Genomic DNA, 16,604 nt, shown 5'->3' with positions numbered 1-16,604 from the left:
AAGGTCACAACAGGTCAGTTGCACATATTAAAAAAAGGGGGGGGGGGGGGGGGGAAATACTCTTGAAAAACACTAGGAAAAAGAAAAGTAGGTGTAAGCTAGTTAAATAAATAAATAATAGGTGATTCAACTGCAACTGGAAGTTGCAAGAGACTGGTTCAAATCCCGCCCGTTATCAGAGCCTGGAGGACACTGCCCTCCCCTGCGGTTTCCAAGAAGTAAAAATGGGTGGTTACGTTTCCTACAACCACGACCAGCTATAGTTTGGGCGTCACAGGGGCCTTTCTGTGTGGAGTTTGCATGTTCTCCTTGTGTCTGCGTGGGTTCTCTCCCGGTACTCCAGCTTCCTCCCACTGTCTAAAGACAAGCTTGTCAGGTTCATTGGTGATTCTAAATTGGCGGTAGGGATGCATGTGAGTGTGAATGGTTGTCTGTCTGTCTGTGTTAGCCCTGCCATAGACTGGCCACCTGTTCAGGGTGTATCCCCACCTCACCCCCACATTATGGTCTGGTATCTGATTAGCTAATTATCTCAGCTCTAAAATAGCTGCTGCTCGGTCTGTGGCTAACAAAGAACAAATCAGACCAGATCAAACACATCATGCTTCTGAATAAACACATACAGACTGAGATGCACAACTCTTTCATGACTCTGCACCATAGACTGAATAAATATTTGTACAAATCTTTGTACTGTCTGTGCTCCACACCCACTTGCATTTACAGCTCATGGACCCGTCCCAGTGTGGTGGCAGAAGCCAGGCTGTAACTCTCCTACATGCCCGGCAGGGGTCACTGGTTGACAGCCTTTACACAGATGTCCCGATTCAAAGAGAGCTGTACTGGAAGCAGCCATCTAACACAGCAGCAGCAGCGCTAGCCTAGCTGAGGAGCCAGGCTGAGGACTCATTTTCCCCACACACCAGCGGTGCGCCGCGTACTGCTCTGGAAAATCGTGAGTATTTGTCCTTATACTAACATAGGTCTCTCTCATGGGAGAGGACCCGTTTTAGTTTGAACGCAGCAGCGTTGAGGCGGACAGGCGGTGAGGTGAGCCCGGATGATTGGGTCATATTTTTCGCAGGATCTGAGCGGTGTTGTTCCCAGCCTCAGCAGAAAGGAGGGCAAAGAACTAAAGGCTGCTGAAACATGAGCAAATTAGCCTCGTTAGCTAGGCGGGTGGCTGGCTGCTAAGTTGAACAAAAAGCATTATGGATTACCGCGCGGGGGGCTTATATTATTTTAAGGTTTTATTATTTGGAGCGGGGGTAACTCATATTTGATATTAGGTAACGTTTCACCCACACAGACCAAACAGCGGCTCTCGGCTAGCCCAGTGTAGCCGAAAAGCTACACCCTAGTTTAGCCCTGTCATGCTTTTCGTCCCCCACTTTGACTGCGGAGTGGGGCTGACAAATGCGGCTTTGTGTGCGTAAATGTACAGTATTGGTGTCTTGTTAACCCCAGCAGCCAAGTAGACACAAACAGAAGAAGACTTAAGGAGACACTTTGGCGCTTTGACGTCCTCCAGCCAGACTGGACACTGAGGACACAGCAGCTGTATAATAACCATACATGTGCCAGTAGTTAGAAAAAGGAGATAATGACTGGAAGTGGCTTCTGAGGAAAGCATCTCTCAGGCCCCTTCATATAAGAAACAAACCATTAACCAGTTTTTCAGCATCGCTTGGTGCTGTTTCTGATTTTGTCAGGATGCTGCAGATACATTAAGTCAGATTAGTGACTTGTTTCATGTGTTATTATTGATTAGTAGTAAGTTAACCAAATGATTCATCAGGGAAACAATTAGCAATGATTGTTTTTGCTGCACGATGTATATCTATAAAGGAGATTTTAGCTCTTATTTCTCCAGAGTTGTACACCGATCAGCCACAACATTAGGATCACTGAGAGGAGAAGTGCATTGCCCATCTAGTGGCAATTCAATGTTCTGCTGGGAAACCTTTGGACCTGGCGCTCATGTGGATGTTACTTTGATATGTACCTCCCACCTAGACCAGACCAGGCACCCCCACGCCATAGCAGTGACACTACTTGATGGTAGCAGCATGACACAGACACGCACACAAAAGCAGTTTAACAATAACTAAAAAAAAAAACAGCACTAGGTGTTGACCGGGCCTCCAAATTCACTATATCCCAAACTGATCAAGTATCTGTGGGATGATCCACACAGTCTCATCCCCTCAACCCATAGGACCCTAAGGCCTCCACTGACAACATCCTGTTGCCAGACACCACAGGACACCCTCAGAAGGATGTACAGTGGATATGCAAAGACTATATATCTCAGATGAAACAGCTTTTATTTTGTTACCCCACCCCCCCACCTCTACATGCCCCTCTTCTGGGCCCCTCATAGATTTTCTCTATAGGCTTTAGGTCTCATCGGCTGTCCTGTTCCAAAACATTAATCTTTTATTGCTGAAGCCGTTCTTTTGTTGATTCGGATCTGCGCATTTAATCATTGTCATGCTGAATGGTGAAAGTTATTTTCATTTTCAGCTTCCTAGCAAGATGCCAAAAGGTTTTGTGCCAAAACTGACTGACACTTGGAGCTATTCATGATTTCCTTTTCAGTTTCAGGTGCAGAAAAAGCAGCTCCAAATAATTATGCTGTTGTTTTTGCTCTTGTTTCTGCCCTTGTAACATACACCCTGACCTGGATGGCTGAGAACGTCCACAGACATAAATGGAGAACTTTTTGAAATGGTTCTTTATTTCACATCAACTAGAGAAAATGTTGCATAGCATCTCGCACGAGGTCTTTACTTCACTAGATAACCGAAAAACAGACTTTCCAACCGTTTCTTAAGATAACTGACATGCACGCTTACCATATGCAGTACAATTACTCATACCGTTGTTGACAGTTTTGTTCATATGTCCCTCCCCTTTAGTTTGATGGTGAACACAGCTGATATGTTATCCAAATTGTTCTCGATAAACTTTGTGTAGATTTGCCGCTCAGTTGAGCAGTTAATGTGTCAGCGCTCGGAGACTGAGAAAGGAAATCCAGGATATGGTTTCTGAATTCTCATGTTACACAGTTGGCGTTATCTCCCTACTCACGATTTCAATCGAAAGAAGCTCCTAAGTATGTGCCTAGTATGTAATCACATCAGTAATATAAAGGTATTCAATACAGTTATGATTATTAGCTGATTTCTGTCAATGTTTTCCAGTTTCACATGGAAATAAATGTCATTCATATTTATACTGATACAGTTTGTCCCTCTTTTCTCCTTCTCCAGGGGGTTTCTACTTGTTGGTCACATCAAACGCACCTAGTGACTCCAACGGCGCTGCATAGAGTCACATAGCTTGTCGCCATGTTTAATTTGATGAAAAAGGATAAGGAGAGGGAAGGGAGCAGGAAGGAGAAGAAGGATAAAAAGGAGAGGATGTCTCCAGCGGAGCTACGCAGCCTGGAGGAGATGAGCATGCGCCGCGGTTTCTTCAATTTGAAGAGGGAAGCGAAGCGGGAGTCCAAGAACAAACTGGAAATCTCCAACCCGATTCCAATCAAAGTGGCCAGCAGCAGTGAGCTCACCCTCACTGACATTGAATCGGACGGTCTGAGCAACAGAAGCAGCATGGTCCTGGATGACCAGCTGAGCGCAGCCAGCTCCACTGACGACCTGAAGGGAGAGGGTGGAGGAGGAGAGGGTGGTCACCGCAGCTCGGTGCGCGATCGTGTGGCTCACTTTGGCTCAATGGCCAAGCAGAACTCGTCGCAGGTGGGTCAGATGATGAAGCGTTTCTCCTTTTCTCAGAAGAGCAAAGAGGAGAGTCCTTCAGAGGGTTCCACTCCCTCGGGGCAGAACTCCGCTGCTCCGTCCCCGCAGGTGGAGAACAAAGTTTTCAGCATGCTCCGCAAACAGAGCCTCAAGCAGCAGCAGCAGCAGCAGGATGATGCACCAACCACCAAGAAAGTCTGCATCCCCGAAGTGGTCGACAAGACCTTCCCTGCACAGCTTCAGCTGCCAGCTCTGGTTGCGCCAAGCGCTCCGGAAATACGCGAGCTGGAACTGCAACGCAGAAACACCGGCGACTTTGGATTTTCTCTGCGCCGCACTACAATGCTAGACCGCAGCCCCGACGGAGGAGTGTACAGGCGTGTGGTCCACTTTGCCGAGCCCGGTGCTGGCACCAAGGACCTGGCACTGGGGCTGGTGCCAGGTGACAGGCTCGTGGAGATTAACGGACGGAACGTGGAGAATAAGACCAGGGACGAGATCGTAGAGATGATCCGTCAGTCGGGCGACGTGGTGAGGCTGAAGGTGCAGCCCATCCTGGAGCTGAGCGAGCTGAGCCGCTGCTGGCTGAGGAACACGGAGGGGCTGCGCAGGGAGGCCAGACGTGTAAGTAGCTTGTCCATGAAGTTCACTCTCTGTTCTTATCTTGGTTAAATGTCTTTCAACGTTAAAATTTTCAATGAAAAACCAGGAGAAGGAAAGAAAGATCATGAAGACCGTTGTGTCGGCTGCACCAAGGCGAAAATGTGATGATTAATCCTGTCTCTTGTGTGTATGGCTCCTGTTGAACAGGTCAACAATTATGTGTTTCAAACTGTGTGCTGTCTGAACCCTTCTTAACACGCACCGTAAATAAGTGTCTCAACATGATGTGGGACATTAATGCTTGCTGTATGCCTCAGTGTGAAGGTGTCCTTCTAAAGGTGACGCCCTGCACTAGTTGGGGACACTCGGCACGGGTAGTTGGCACAAAAATCTGTTAGTGTGTGAGGGGAACAGACCCGACCCGACCTCAGTCGCAGTCAGTCGAACATGTTTGAGTTTTTTGAGCCGAGTCTGGACGCAATCGGGTGGTGTGAACTGATTACCTACCCAACTGCAAACGCGTGTTGCCAACAGCCAATGAAAAAGAGATGATGGGACACAGGAAGCAGCGCCAGAAGATGATGGGAAGTAGCGGGAACAGCGAGAGGAAGAGAGTGCCTGCAGAGCGAACCTGGAACAAAGAGGAGATTAATCGAGTTGTGGCAGGAGCCGGAGTGCCCTTCATATGTGGTTGCAGTGCATGCCACAACTGTTTGCATTAGAGTTTGATGCATTCAGTTGGCTTTAGTTGGTTTAACAAAACATGTAGTTTGTGATTCCTCATCAGACGTAGTTGTTAAGCGTTTGATCCCCAGTCTTTCAGTCGTCGTATGAAGCCAGTCTTAGTGTGTACTCCTTAGTCTTTTCAAAACCAAAAGACTGTGAAAGTTGTGTAGTGTGACTCCAGCTGTAGTTCGAAGACTTCACAAATTAAAACAATGGGTTTTATTGCTTTTATGAACTTCATGAATCAACTTTATGAAGCATTTGCTAAAAAACTGAGATTCTTTGATAACTTAAGTCTATTCATAAGGATCAATGTGACTTTGTTTTGATAAATTGTCTGATTGTCAACAAGAGAAACACAGATGAACAATTTCTCTATTAACAAAGCTGCAACAGTTCCACTGTAACAAGTCTGTGTTTGCACTTCTTAACCAGCTGAAGCACAGCATCCATCAACTTTATTTTTTTCGCTGTAAGTCCTTCATCTAATCATGATGTGGGAGAAGAGTAAAACGTCCCTGCTGACATTATTTTTGCTTGACTTCGTTTGAAGAGTAGGACTTTGGAGCCTATTTCAGCAGCATCGAAATCACATTATTCTATAATCTTTAACAGAGACACACTCCTTTCAATCATCCGCACACATTTTGAGACTGAAAAGCCTTGTCTCCTTTGAACATTATGTAACATGTACAGAGGACAAATCTGGACTACACTACACACTTACACTGCGCTATATGTGTAAGTGTGTGTCTCTCACTCTTCATCCTGTTGGGACGCAGCATACTAGTTAACCAAAGCTGTTATTAACAAGACATTTTTATAGAAATATAACATTGATAGTTCTTTTCTGATTTCATTACTCCCTCTGGTTAGTACGGTGTTCAGAGCCTTTCAGTGTAGTGTTTGCATGTTCTTCCACTTGCTGCGTGGGTTTTTCCTCAGCGGTACAAAGATAAGCAGGCTAGGTGACCCTCTGTTCCTGAATTATACGTCAGTGCTGTGGCGGGTTTTTGATCTGTACTGGGTTTATGCCCCCCTCTCGCCCAAAGATAGCCAAAGATAAGCGTCTTCATTTGCATGTTCCCCTGTCTCTATGGTACGTCCTTAGGCAAGGCATCAAACCTGAAATTGCTCCCAGTTGCACCTTGCATAACAAATGTAACATGCAAAAAATAGACTGGAAAGTCTAGATGGTTTGTTGTAGTAGCAGTGATGCATCTGCAGGAAAGCAAATAGCAGAATGTGACTAAATAGTCCTTGACGTGCAGTCACTCCCCTCTAATTATCTACTGACCGACTCCGTTCTCCTCCCTGTGCATTAAAGGGTTGGTGTACAGTGTGTATACCATCTGACCACACCTAAATACTTGTGGTCACACTTATCAGCTGTCAAAGGGAAATGCCAGTTGTTGCGTCACTGATCAGGGTGTGCCTAAAACATCCAGACTGCTACTTCAGTTGGACCCAGGGATTCATTTCCCATTGTCTGTTAATGCAAATTCAACTCCACCTTCATGTTAACTTGTAGACCTGATGATTTGCACTTTATGTTTGTGTCTGTTGCCACTGGCTGTAAGTAACCTGCCCAGCTCAGGCTGGTGGCATTTCAAAACTGATGCATTGCCAGCTCTGGCTAACATTGCTCACTCTTTGCTCATCTTTCCTCTCGGTCCTGCTGATCTGGGTTATTTTTCTTACACCTTATTTCCTAAAGAAGTTCTCCAGCACACCTCTGTCCAAGTGAAGGGTAAACCTTTTGTACTCAGTAAGGCAAAAACACACGGGCTGCCTTCGGGTTTGCATCAGCTTATCGCTCCCTGTCTGTCTATTTGAGTAAGCCAATGCACTGTAAAAAGTAAACTATGGCATTTTAGCTGCTGAAAACGTAATCAGTTTGCAGTACAATAAAACTAAATTGACATTTGGAGCAGTCACCCTGGATTCCCAGAGCCGGAAACTAAAAATTCAACCTGAAAGAGCTTGTCATTCCTCTAGGAACCAGAGACATGATCACTGGTTTCCTGATGAACAATATTAAGAAAACCAACAAACTATTATTGTGGATTCCATGTACCTAATTCAGATACATAGAGACAAGGTTGAGAACCCTATCTCTATAGAGCATTTTAACTGTCATATAAGGCGTATGGAGTTTAGTTTAGGATTTGTTGCTGTCCCCTGTTTTATGCCACTGTACTATGTTTGGATTTTGGACTGATGATCAGACTTAAAAGTAATTCATACTCTTGTGCTGAGGTGACTTCATTTGTGCTGTTAACAGTAGCTGAGTGTCCTGCAACTGTCCTGATGGAGGCCAGCTCGACAGCATCAGGGCTTTGTTTGTTCGGCTCCGCTGGCTTCAGTTCAAGGGTCCTTGTGACACAGCCGGGCTGAAAGGGACTCTGACCCCACCCCTCCCGAGACCACAATTGAATTCATCTGCTCCAGGAGGTGGGCAGTGTCCTGACTGTCCTGGTCAGAGGCTGCAGCAGCAGCAGTTACTGACTGAAGCTCTTTCTTCACAGTGGCTGTTTGTTGGGAGGGAAAAAAAGAAAAATCCCACTCTGGCTAAGACTGGATAAGAGACTTACTTTGTGTCATGTGAGGAGCTGTTATAATGATTTCCATGGTGCAAACAGGAAATACACCCGAGACAGTGTTCAGTCTCACACATGGAGACACACACTCGTGTTTATTGATATAATTCAGTCTCTAGCCCCTAACCCTAACCTAATTGTAACCATTTCCCCTAAAACTGGTTGTAACCCTCAAAAAGTTGTGGGGCCCACAAGGAAAAGTGGTTTCAAATACAATTTCCAGTTGTGATGAAGCGGTTAGAGAAGCAGCTTTGGGACTGTGAGGTCACAGACTCGATCCTCTTTGTGTCCACGGCTGAGAAAAACATGAACACACTTTATCTAAAAGAAGGATCACGTTGTAAACGGCAGCAGTCGGAATGATTCAGTGCTGTGTTATTTCACAGGATTTGGAAGCAGACAGACAGGATGCTCCTATTCTTAGCCAGGACCCGCACCGGCAGGATATTCTTAAAGAGAAAAAAAAAAAAGCTTTGGGACATCTTAGGAAATTAGGAGACACATTCATCCTGAGCTAGCAAATAAGACAATCACTGGCCTATATTTAGACCAGGTGCAGTAGCTTGAACAAGAGTTTCCACCATCTGTTTTTACCAAATAGATTTTAGAGGTGATTAATTATTCTCAGCGTTCACTGAAGTAAACATGAAATAAACTCGCCGTGCCTCATTTTAAAATGTTAAAAGATGATAACAAACATATAACTCACAAGAGTGCAGATTTTAAAATGGAATTATTTATGACGTGTGATTCTCTGGTATTGTACCAGAGTATCAGAGAGGCAGTAATACCTGAGTGTCTGAACGCTCAGTGAGCAGAGGCCTGGTCCAGATCAGTGAGTTACTCCAGTAAAACCTGATGAGCAACATTCATTACTGGAAATGAAGGCAGAGGCCAGGGCTGACTGGGATGGACCATCGTTTGACTTCTGTTTGCTCCCTTTTCTTTTTGTTTGCAGCAGTTTGTTTGTCTGTTTTCCTAATCATTTTCACACCAGTCAGGGTTTAGCATGCAGACTGCAGGTTGCCTCCTGCCCTCCATCTCATACTATACTTTCTGTACTTATTTTGATATTTAATTTATTTCAAGATTGGATACTTAATCACTAATTAAAAAGATAAATAAAATAAAATGAATAATATAAACTAAAATATAATATAAATAAATATAACTGGATTGTTGCCATTTTGGTTGGGATCAGACAATAAACCAGTTTGAAAAGGTGCATTGATTGATTGGTAATTTGTCCCATATGTGGATGTATTTGTTCCGTCTTCTCTCTAATGCCGTTGTGGTGCCTGTAGCGGCAGTCAACACTTTAAGGTACGACCGTATCCTCCTTCATTCTCCCTCTCTGCTGTCCGCTACGGTGTGCCCTCAACTGTGCCTGTTAACTTTGGCACCGCTGTTGTTTTTTCAACTAATTCAGGAAGCACTTCTCATTTAATTTGCTTCTACTTTTATTCAGGTTTCTTGAACCTCTCTGCTTCCTTTGCTAAAATAATTTCCTCAGGCATGCATACAGAAAAGGTTTTTAGACTTTTCTCCCCTACGTTGGTACCATCTGTTATTAAGCTTTAACAAGTTCAAAAACGTTTTAGGTATTTGCTGGAATATGTTTGTGGCCTTGCTTCTACTTGTGCATTGTAGATACTGTGATTCTTGTATTAATATTGTGTAAATAATAATTATTATTTATGAGTAGCTTGAGAACAGGACAGAATGAACCATCCACTACAGGGATGTTTAAAGGTATATACAATACCTTTCTCTGAATAGTTATTTGTGTCTGCACATATTTACTAGAACTATTACTGGACATAAGATCACTCCTACGCTGCTGGGAAGTCAGTGTTTATGCAGGAGGCATCAGGTCCTCATATGACAGCTCAGATGAACTTTCCACTTTTAGCTGAAGAATTTTAAACCGTTATTGCCGTATCTAACATTGCGTACATCATTCTGTACTGTGATGGTTGGGATGCAAGAGAAAACTTGTCTGTTGTCTCGGCTGAAGTGCTTTCGGCAACCTGTGTCTGCTCCAAGCCAAATATCATTTGTGGAGGATCTAGCTCCACCGCTTCACAACTGTAGTGGAGTTCAGACACCACCAAAAAAGGGTTATGTCTAGTCAGGGGCCCCATGCACATGTATACTGATCAGGCATAACATTATGACCACCTTCCTAATATTGTGTAGGTCTCCCTTGTGCCTCCAAAACAGCAGTGACTCATCAGAAAATGGACATGGGCCTTCTGAGGGTGTCCTGTGGTGTCTGGCAACACAATGTTGTTAGTGGGGGGCCTTTGGGTCCTATGGGTTGAGCGGAGGGGCCTCTGTGGATCAGGCTTGTTCCAGTGCATCCCACAGATACTTGATCAGTTTGGGATCTCGTGAAGTTGGAGGCCAGGTCAACACCTTGTGCTGTTTTTTCATGTTTTTTTAGTTGTTCTTAAACCGTTTTTGTGTGTCTGTGTCAGGCTGCATCCTGCTGTGGATGACTGCTGCCATCAAGGAGCGTCATTGCTACGGGGTGGGGGTGCCTGGTCTGGTTCTCTTTGTCTCCTGTCAGGACTTGTGTAAAAAAATCCGCCCAAGTTTTCAGTAATTTTGAGTCATGTAAATGAATACAGAAGACTATTTGTACAGGATGTATTTCATTATTGAAAATTAGCACATCGGTAAAGTTTAAATGCTGCCATTAAAATATTTACTTGTTTGTGGATTTGTCATGAATTTATGAGTACCCAAACTGTATGTAAATTGTAAATCATTAATAATACCACATTTGTGAATCCCAAACCGCAATTTTACCTTAAAGCTGTTGATTCAACCTCTGAATTAATGTTGCTTAAAGCACAGATTGGCCTGAGACATCTGCGTTGATGTGCAGAAAGTCTCATCTATGAAACGTATGAACCTAGGTTCATGGTCTGCATTTAATACAGCTGTAAACAGGCCAGCTCTTATCTGAGACCTCCAAAAGAGTTCATTCAGTTAGGGTTACTAACAACTTAAATATATATTTAAAGGAACATGTGAAAGTCGTTAGCTTCCCGTGATTAAAATGCAAGCGCTGTGTGAATTACTGCACAGGAAGATGCCATATTGTTATTTCCCAGCCACACTGACGATGAATCTTTTAATTGGGATAACATGTGGAAATGTTTTAGCGAACACATTAGTAAAAGGGCTGAAGTTAAAGGCTTTTGCCCCCAAACTATATGAATCTTCCAGCTGGAATAAAGGCAGAGGGGCTTAGGAAGGAGAGGGGAGGCTGGAGCGTGAGAAAGAGCGCAGCTTAAAGTAGCAAGAAGCCATCTTCACTTGTCATAACAGGCTGACTGGAAACAACGGGAAGCAAGCCTCTCCCTTTAGGTCTCACTCTGGTATTTGTGGAATCTCCTTTGGAACAAATAGGCCACTTCCTGACCCTTTCCCCCGGAGATTCTCTTGTGGCGGAAGAGGAATGAGGTTCTGAAGAGGAGGTTTCTTAAAGGAGGGAAATAACTTGATGCCTGTGAATGTATTGGATAAAGAGATTGTTTCTCAGTTTCCATACCCCCCCTTTGCAGTCATATCCTGTGTTAAAGTGACGGTTTAAGTGCTTTTTCCACATTTATTGTGAAATGGAAAGCCTGTACAAAAAAGTAGCGGACAAACAAACAAAAAAAAAAAAGCTGTTTGCATAAGTGTGTGCACCCGTTTACAACTGAGGATGTGGCTGTGCTCATAATCCACCAATCACATTCAATCTCATGTTAAACAGTAGTTACTGACTGAGTAGTTATTGTTTAAACAATGATGGGATATCTAAAGGCCATCTGTTCTTCTTACAGATTAGACAGAGCAATCCACTGTCACTGTCATCAAGTAATTGCCATACTTTTAATAATGTGTGCTCGCAGGATCAGTGGTCCATCTAATGACGCAACATCAAGCATTACATAGATAGATAGATATTTTATTTATCTCTTGGGAAAATCAGTGTCCAGTAGCGCCATTACACAGAGACAGGAGGAATAACATTCAACAAAAGGGGTAAAACAAGACAAGTATAGCGAGGTTGTATGTATGTTTAAGTATATACACTCACATCAATCAGGCATAACATTATGACCACTTTCCCAATATTCTATAGGTCTGCCTCGTGCCTCCAGCACAGTTCTGACTCATCAGAGAATGGACATGGGCCTTCTGAGGGTGTCCTGTGCTGTCTGGTTGTTATTGGGGGGCCTTTGGGTCCTATGGGTTGAGGGGAGGGGCCTCTGTGGATCATCCCACAGATACTTAATTAGTTTAGGATCCAGTGAATTTAGAGGCCAGGTCAACACCTTGTGCTGTTTTTCATGTTTTTTTTAGTTGTTCCTAAACTGTTTTTGTGTGTGTGCCTGTGTCAGACTGCATCCTGCTGGGGATGACTGCTGCCATCAAGGAGTGTCATTGCTACGGGGTGGGGGTGCCTGGTCTAGTTCTCTTTGTCTCCTGTCAGGACTTGTGTAAAAAAAATCCGCCCAAGTTTTGAGTAATTTTGAGTCATGTAAATGAATACAGAAGACTGTCACAAACATGTTCACACATTTGTACAGGATCTATTTCATTATTGAAAAATAGCACATCAAAGAGACAAAGAGTGTCATTGCTATGGGGTGGGGGTGTCTGGTCTGCTCTAGGTGGGTGCTACATGTCTCAGTAACATCCACATGAATACCAGGTCCAGAAGGTTCCCAGCAGAACATTGTATTGTCACAAGATGGTCAGTGTTGTTTGCTTCTCCTGCCAGTGGTCATAATGTTGTGACTGATCGGTGTATAAATATGAATATGCGGTAATATAAAAATGTATTGTGTACAATAAATCAGTTTAGAGTTTGAACCGGTATTGTATGATGGTTTGGATTTTGGACTGACAGTGGTTTTATAGTGGTCTTAGTAGGACGGCCGCCAGAGTATCCATAAATTTGTGCCTTAATCCTCTTTTACACAGTTTTAATCCAGAGATGACGACAAACCTCTGCATGATTCACTCTTTGTGTTTGGTCAAAGTACAGAGAGTGAGTGTAAGTTTGTGTTACAGCAAAACATTTCTATTTTTATTCTGTGTCTTTATTCTGTTTCTATTTCAAACTGACCTATTTCCTTTTGGTTATAGGTTACATGGGCAGTTGCAGTCCCAGATATGAAGCCTTGATTTATTGCTGAAAAACATCTTGATCAATATTCATAGTCAATGTTCAACATTCTCCACAATCTTTTTATTGATGGCTTCTCCTACCTTGTCTTGTTGCTCCAGCAACCTCAGGCTAGTTATGAACAGTAGAAGTAAAGGGTTTTTAATCATTAGTTGAGAGGGACTTTAAAGAATGTGCTGTATTTAAACACATTTCCTGTAACCCTTTAATATCATTTGGATCCTTCATATGTGCATCTTGACATAAAAAAGGTAGACGCAAACAGTAACTTGTAAGAGGAACTTGAGTATGATGCACCCTCCTGTTCCAGACACATTCCAGAATAAATGAACGTCCCGTCTGATTGCCCCGTTATTCAGCATCTGGAGTTTAAATCTAGACATACTGTATTACACAATACCATGGATGTGGTGACAACTCCTTTTAATTACCTGCAGATCAATCCTAAGACCATTTCATGTTCAGGAAGTGTAGATGGAGTCTTTCTGGCCCTGAAGGGGATTCAAACTCACTCGTGACACCAAGTAACTCTGGTTTATGTAACTGTTTTCCAGCACCATGACGTGTGCCTTGAGGCTCTTTTAATTTTTCCACTGAGTGAAATATTTAAACCTGATACATCTGATTGATTTGTCTGGTGCAGACTTATTGTAGTTCTAGTGTTTTTTTTTTCCCACATTTTATTTATTTTTAGATCAGTTATTATTAGAGTATGAAGGGTGTTTGATACGTTCCCTAAAAACACATTGTGAAGGCAAAGTTAATGTAGACATCCCAGCGACTCTCAATTAACATTTGCACCAATGACGACAAAGAAAAATATTATTTTACATAACATTTTAAGAATTCTTTTCCCTGGAGTGTTTTTTCACACAGTTAACTAAAATAAAACCCCCAAACTAATCTTAGATTTGGTTTGGCATCAAAGCGTCTTGGTCACCTTGGTCGCCTTGGACGTCTTGGTCGTCTTCGTTGTCTTGGCTTCTGCTTTAACCGCAGTTGGCTAGCAGCAAAGGCAGCTAACTAGGGGAAGGGGACCTACCTCTCCTTGCTACATTAGCTTTGACAGCGCTATTCCAGTCGCATGGTGCATGCGTGATTCCCTTTGTCATCTAGGTAAGAAGAGCCTTTATGAATCTGTGGGCCTGATTTGTGTCAATACACACAGATTGCAGCCCTAACTCTGTGACAACTCCAACAACAACTCCATTTTCTTGGTAAGACTGAGCATCTTGAAGTGTGGACAATGGAGCAGTACGTTCAGCTGAAGGTGAAGGTGGCCTTGATGCAGATGCTCATACTGTGGTAAATGCAGCCAAAGTCACATTTCAGTCACATTAAACGGTGTGAATTGAACTGACTTTGGTTATTTGAACTCGTGTGGATCTTGATGCAAACTGTTCCAGTCAGATTTAAAGAGTTGAAACCAAAGCTGCAGTATGGTTTAGCGCTCTAATAGCAGTGCTGTCCACGGACGGAGAACAAACTTCAGGACTGAATGACAATGAACATGTTTGACTCTATATAACCCAACAGACTGGGGTAAACGAGTCAAAGCAAACTACACACTTATGCATTCACACAAACACTGATGTGTACATTTAATCCACCCTAATTCTTTTTAACACCCCTAGGGTTCATTCATTTAGTCTAACATGAGTGCTCAGAAAAGAGAAAAACTGAAATCTCTTTATCAGCTGGTGAACCTCCATTGTTACCTCATAATCCCTTTTATAGTGATTTTGGTTCCGGTGAAATATCACATCTGGGTTCTTACGTCAGAACACTGCTACAGCAAACAGGCGTGTGTTTAGCCTGTCTCCATGTTTGCATTGTAAATGAGGGCTTGTTTTGAGGCTGGTGTGTTGGCAGCTCAGATGAACAGGCAGTGAAAGGCTGCGTTCATCCCTCAGCGTTTCCTGTCGGCCTTAGTGTGAATCGAGTCAGGGCCGGAAATGGGATGCTATATTAAACCCACAGTGGACTTAATGGTGATGGAAATGATTTTGTCAATGATAGCGGTCGAGAGAATATGGCCAGGCCTCAGAGTGAATGTCAGAGTGAACGGCTAACTCTTCTTACGCATAAGCTTCCCTTGTGGAGCACAAAAAGCGATGTTTTACCAATATCTGATTTATTCAGCAAGGTTGGCATGGACAGAATTGTCATAGATTATTACACGATACTGACTTGATTAAAAACGTATTTGACAGATGAAGCTGCTTGGATGATGGAGACTAGAGGGCGTTAACTCCAGAAAGCTGTAGTAATGACGATGATAATGATTTAGCTAGTATCAGTGGCTTTTGGCTGCATCCTAATTAGCAGCAGAGATTAGTGGGTTGATCCGTCTGCTGATCTTTATGGTTGGTGCAACTGGGGGACACCTACTGTGTGATCCCTGCTTTTAATTCACCAAACAAGAAGGATAATCTAAAACTATTAGGCTTTTAAACCTCTTCCCTATGTATGCAAAGTAACCATTGAATCTGTTCTGCTTTGCCTTTGTTAACTGGTTAGATTTTTGTGTGTATTTTTCATACGCAGCCCAAATCTGTACACAGTAAAGTAAAGTATAGTACAGTACATAAAGTAAGCAATGCCTTTTGAACTGCCATTTCAACCACAGACTGGACAATGTCTCGCTGCTTCCTTGCATTGGCCAAACTGACGCTATTTTCCCGGGGATACGGTCTGCGCAGTATGGCCCGAGAGTGGAGCCACGCAGAGCCGCGAAACCGATGACCCGACTCACTCGCGTTTTCATTTGATCAAGGGGGTGGAGCTTATTACCTATACTGTAGCCAGTCACCAGGGGGAGCTCTACTTGCTTTGGCTTCACTTCTGAAGCAGTTCCGCCGTCCATGTTTGAGTTGAAACCATAGACAGTATAAAGATGGAGGGGAAACATGTCATTTTTCTTCCTATGTCGGTGTGAGCTTCCGTCCATAAGTGGCTCTTGAGCGTTTGTGACATGTCTAAACCCTGAGTTATAATCTTCAGCAGTGTCACCAGTTGTAAATATAACATGCTTCAGTCAGACACATATTCTTAAATAGCTGTTCTCCTTTCTCCTCCTGTCAAAAGTGGCTTTCTCTTGGACAAACATTATGGTGAGGGCTGAGGCCTTGTTACGGATGAGAGGAAAGTCATTCGGATGCACATTTTTCACATTCAGTGGTGTTGTACTCTGGTAGTGCTACTGTAGGTCGGTTTAGATGTGGCTTGTCCACCACGCGCTGGCCTGTCCGGCAGCGTCCTGGTGTTTTTGATGCTGTGGTGTCTCCTGTTTGTTTGTTCTGCATACTGAATTATTTATGGAGAAGCTGCAGACCCGATGAATAATAGAGAAGACATTACAGTGAGCTATCTGGTTTTAGTGACAGGGGAACTGGAGAAGTTAAACTGCTACTTGAGTGAGAATTAAGTTAATTAGGTAAGAGTTCATGCTCATTGGAGGATTTTCGTGTTGTCCATTCATGTCTGATAACGGACACCTTGAAGGACATTATCCTGCATAAACAATGATCACTTGCCAAAGAAAAACAAGTTAGAACCATTAATTTATATTTTCATGCATACTGCACTCAAAATATGCAGTTTGTCCCAAGCCATAAGTGTTTTTGAGGGGTTTTACTAAAACCTGGAACAACTATTACCGTCCCATAGACCTGTAGCCCAAGTGTTGTCCAGTAAATAGGACAAACCTTAAATATAGATTGC

The 16,604-nt window shown here is 43.3% G+C and overlaps 1 protein-coding gene across 4 annotated transcripts in view; it reads left to right on the top strand.

The window, feature by feature from the left end:
- Window positions 1–655: 655 nt before the first annotated feature.
- Window positions 656–16,604, top strand: part of myo18ab (myosin XVIIIA b) — a 100,188-nt gene continuing 84,239 nt past the window's right edge. For all 4 annotated transcript variants that reach the window (XR_014699411.1, XM_084559109.1, XM_084559108.1 and 1 more), the window contains exons 1-2: window positions 656–955; window positions 3,276–4,385. Coding sequence is in view for 3 of the 4 variants with exons in the window: in XM_084559109.1 (XP_084415235.1) it covers window positions 3,354–4,385 (1,032 nt within the window). In the remaining variant the exon portion in view is untranslated. The remainder of the gene's footprint in view (window positions 956–3,275; window positions 4,386–16,604) is intronic.

Source organism: Chelon labrosus (genome assembly GCF_963514085.1).
Source record: "Chelon labrosus genome assembly, chromosome: 13".
Classification (NCBI taxonomy): domain Eukaryota; kingdom Metazoa; phylum Chordata; class Actinopteri; order Mugiliformes; family Mugilidae; genus Chelon; species Chelon labrosus.
The sequence above is the reverse complement of the archived record's forward strand: the minus strand, read 5'-3'. Positions and strand labels throughout refer to the sequence as shown.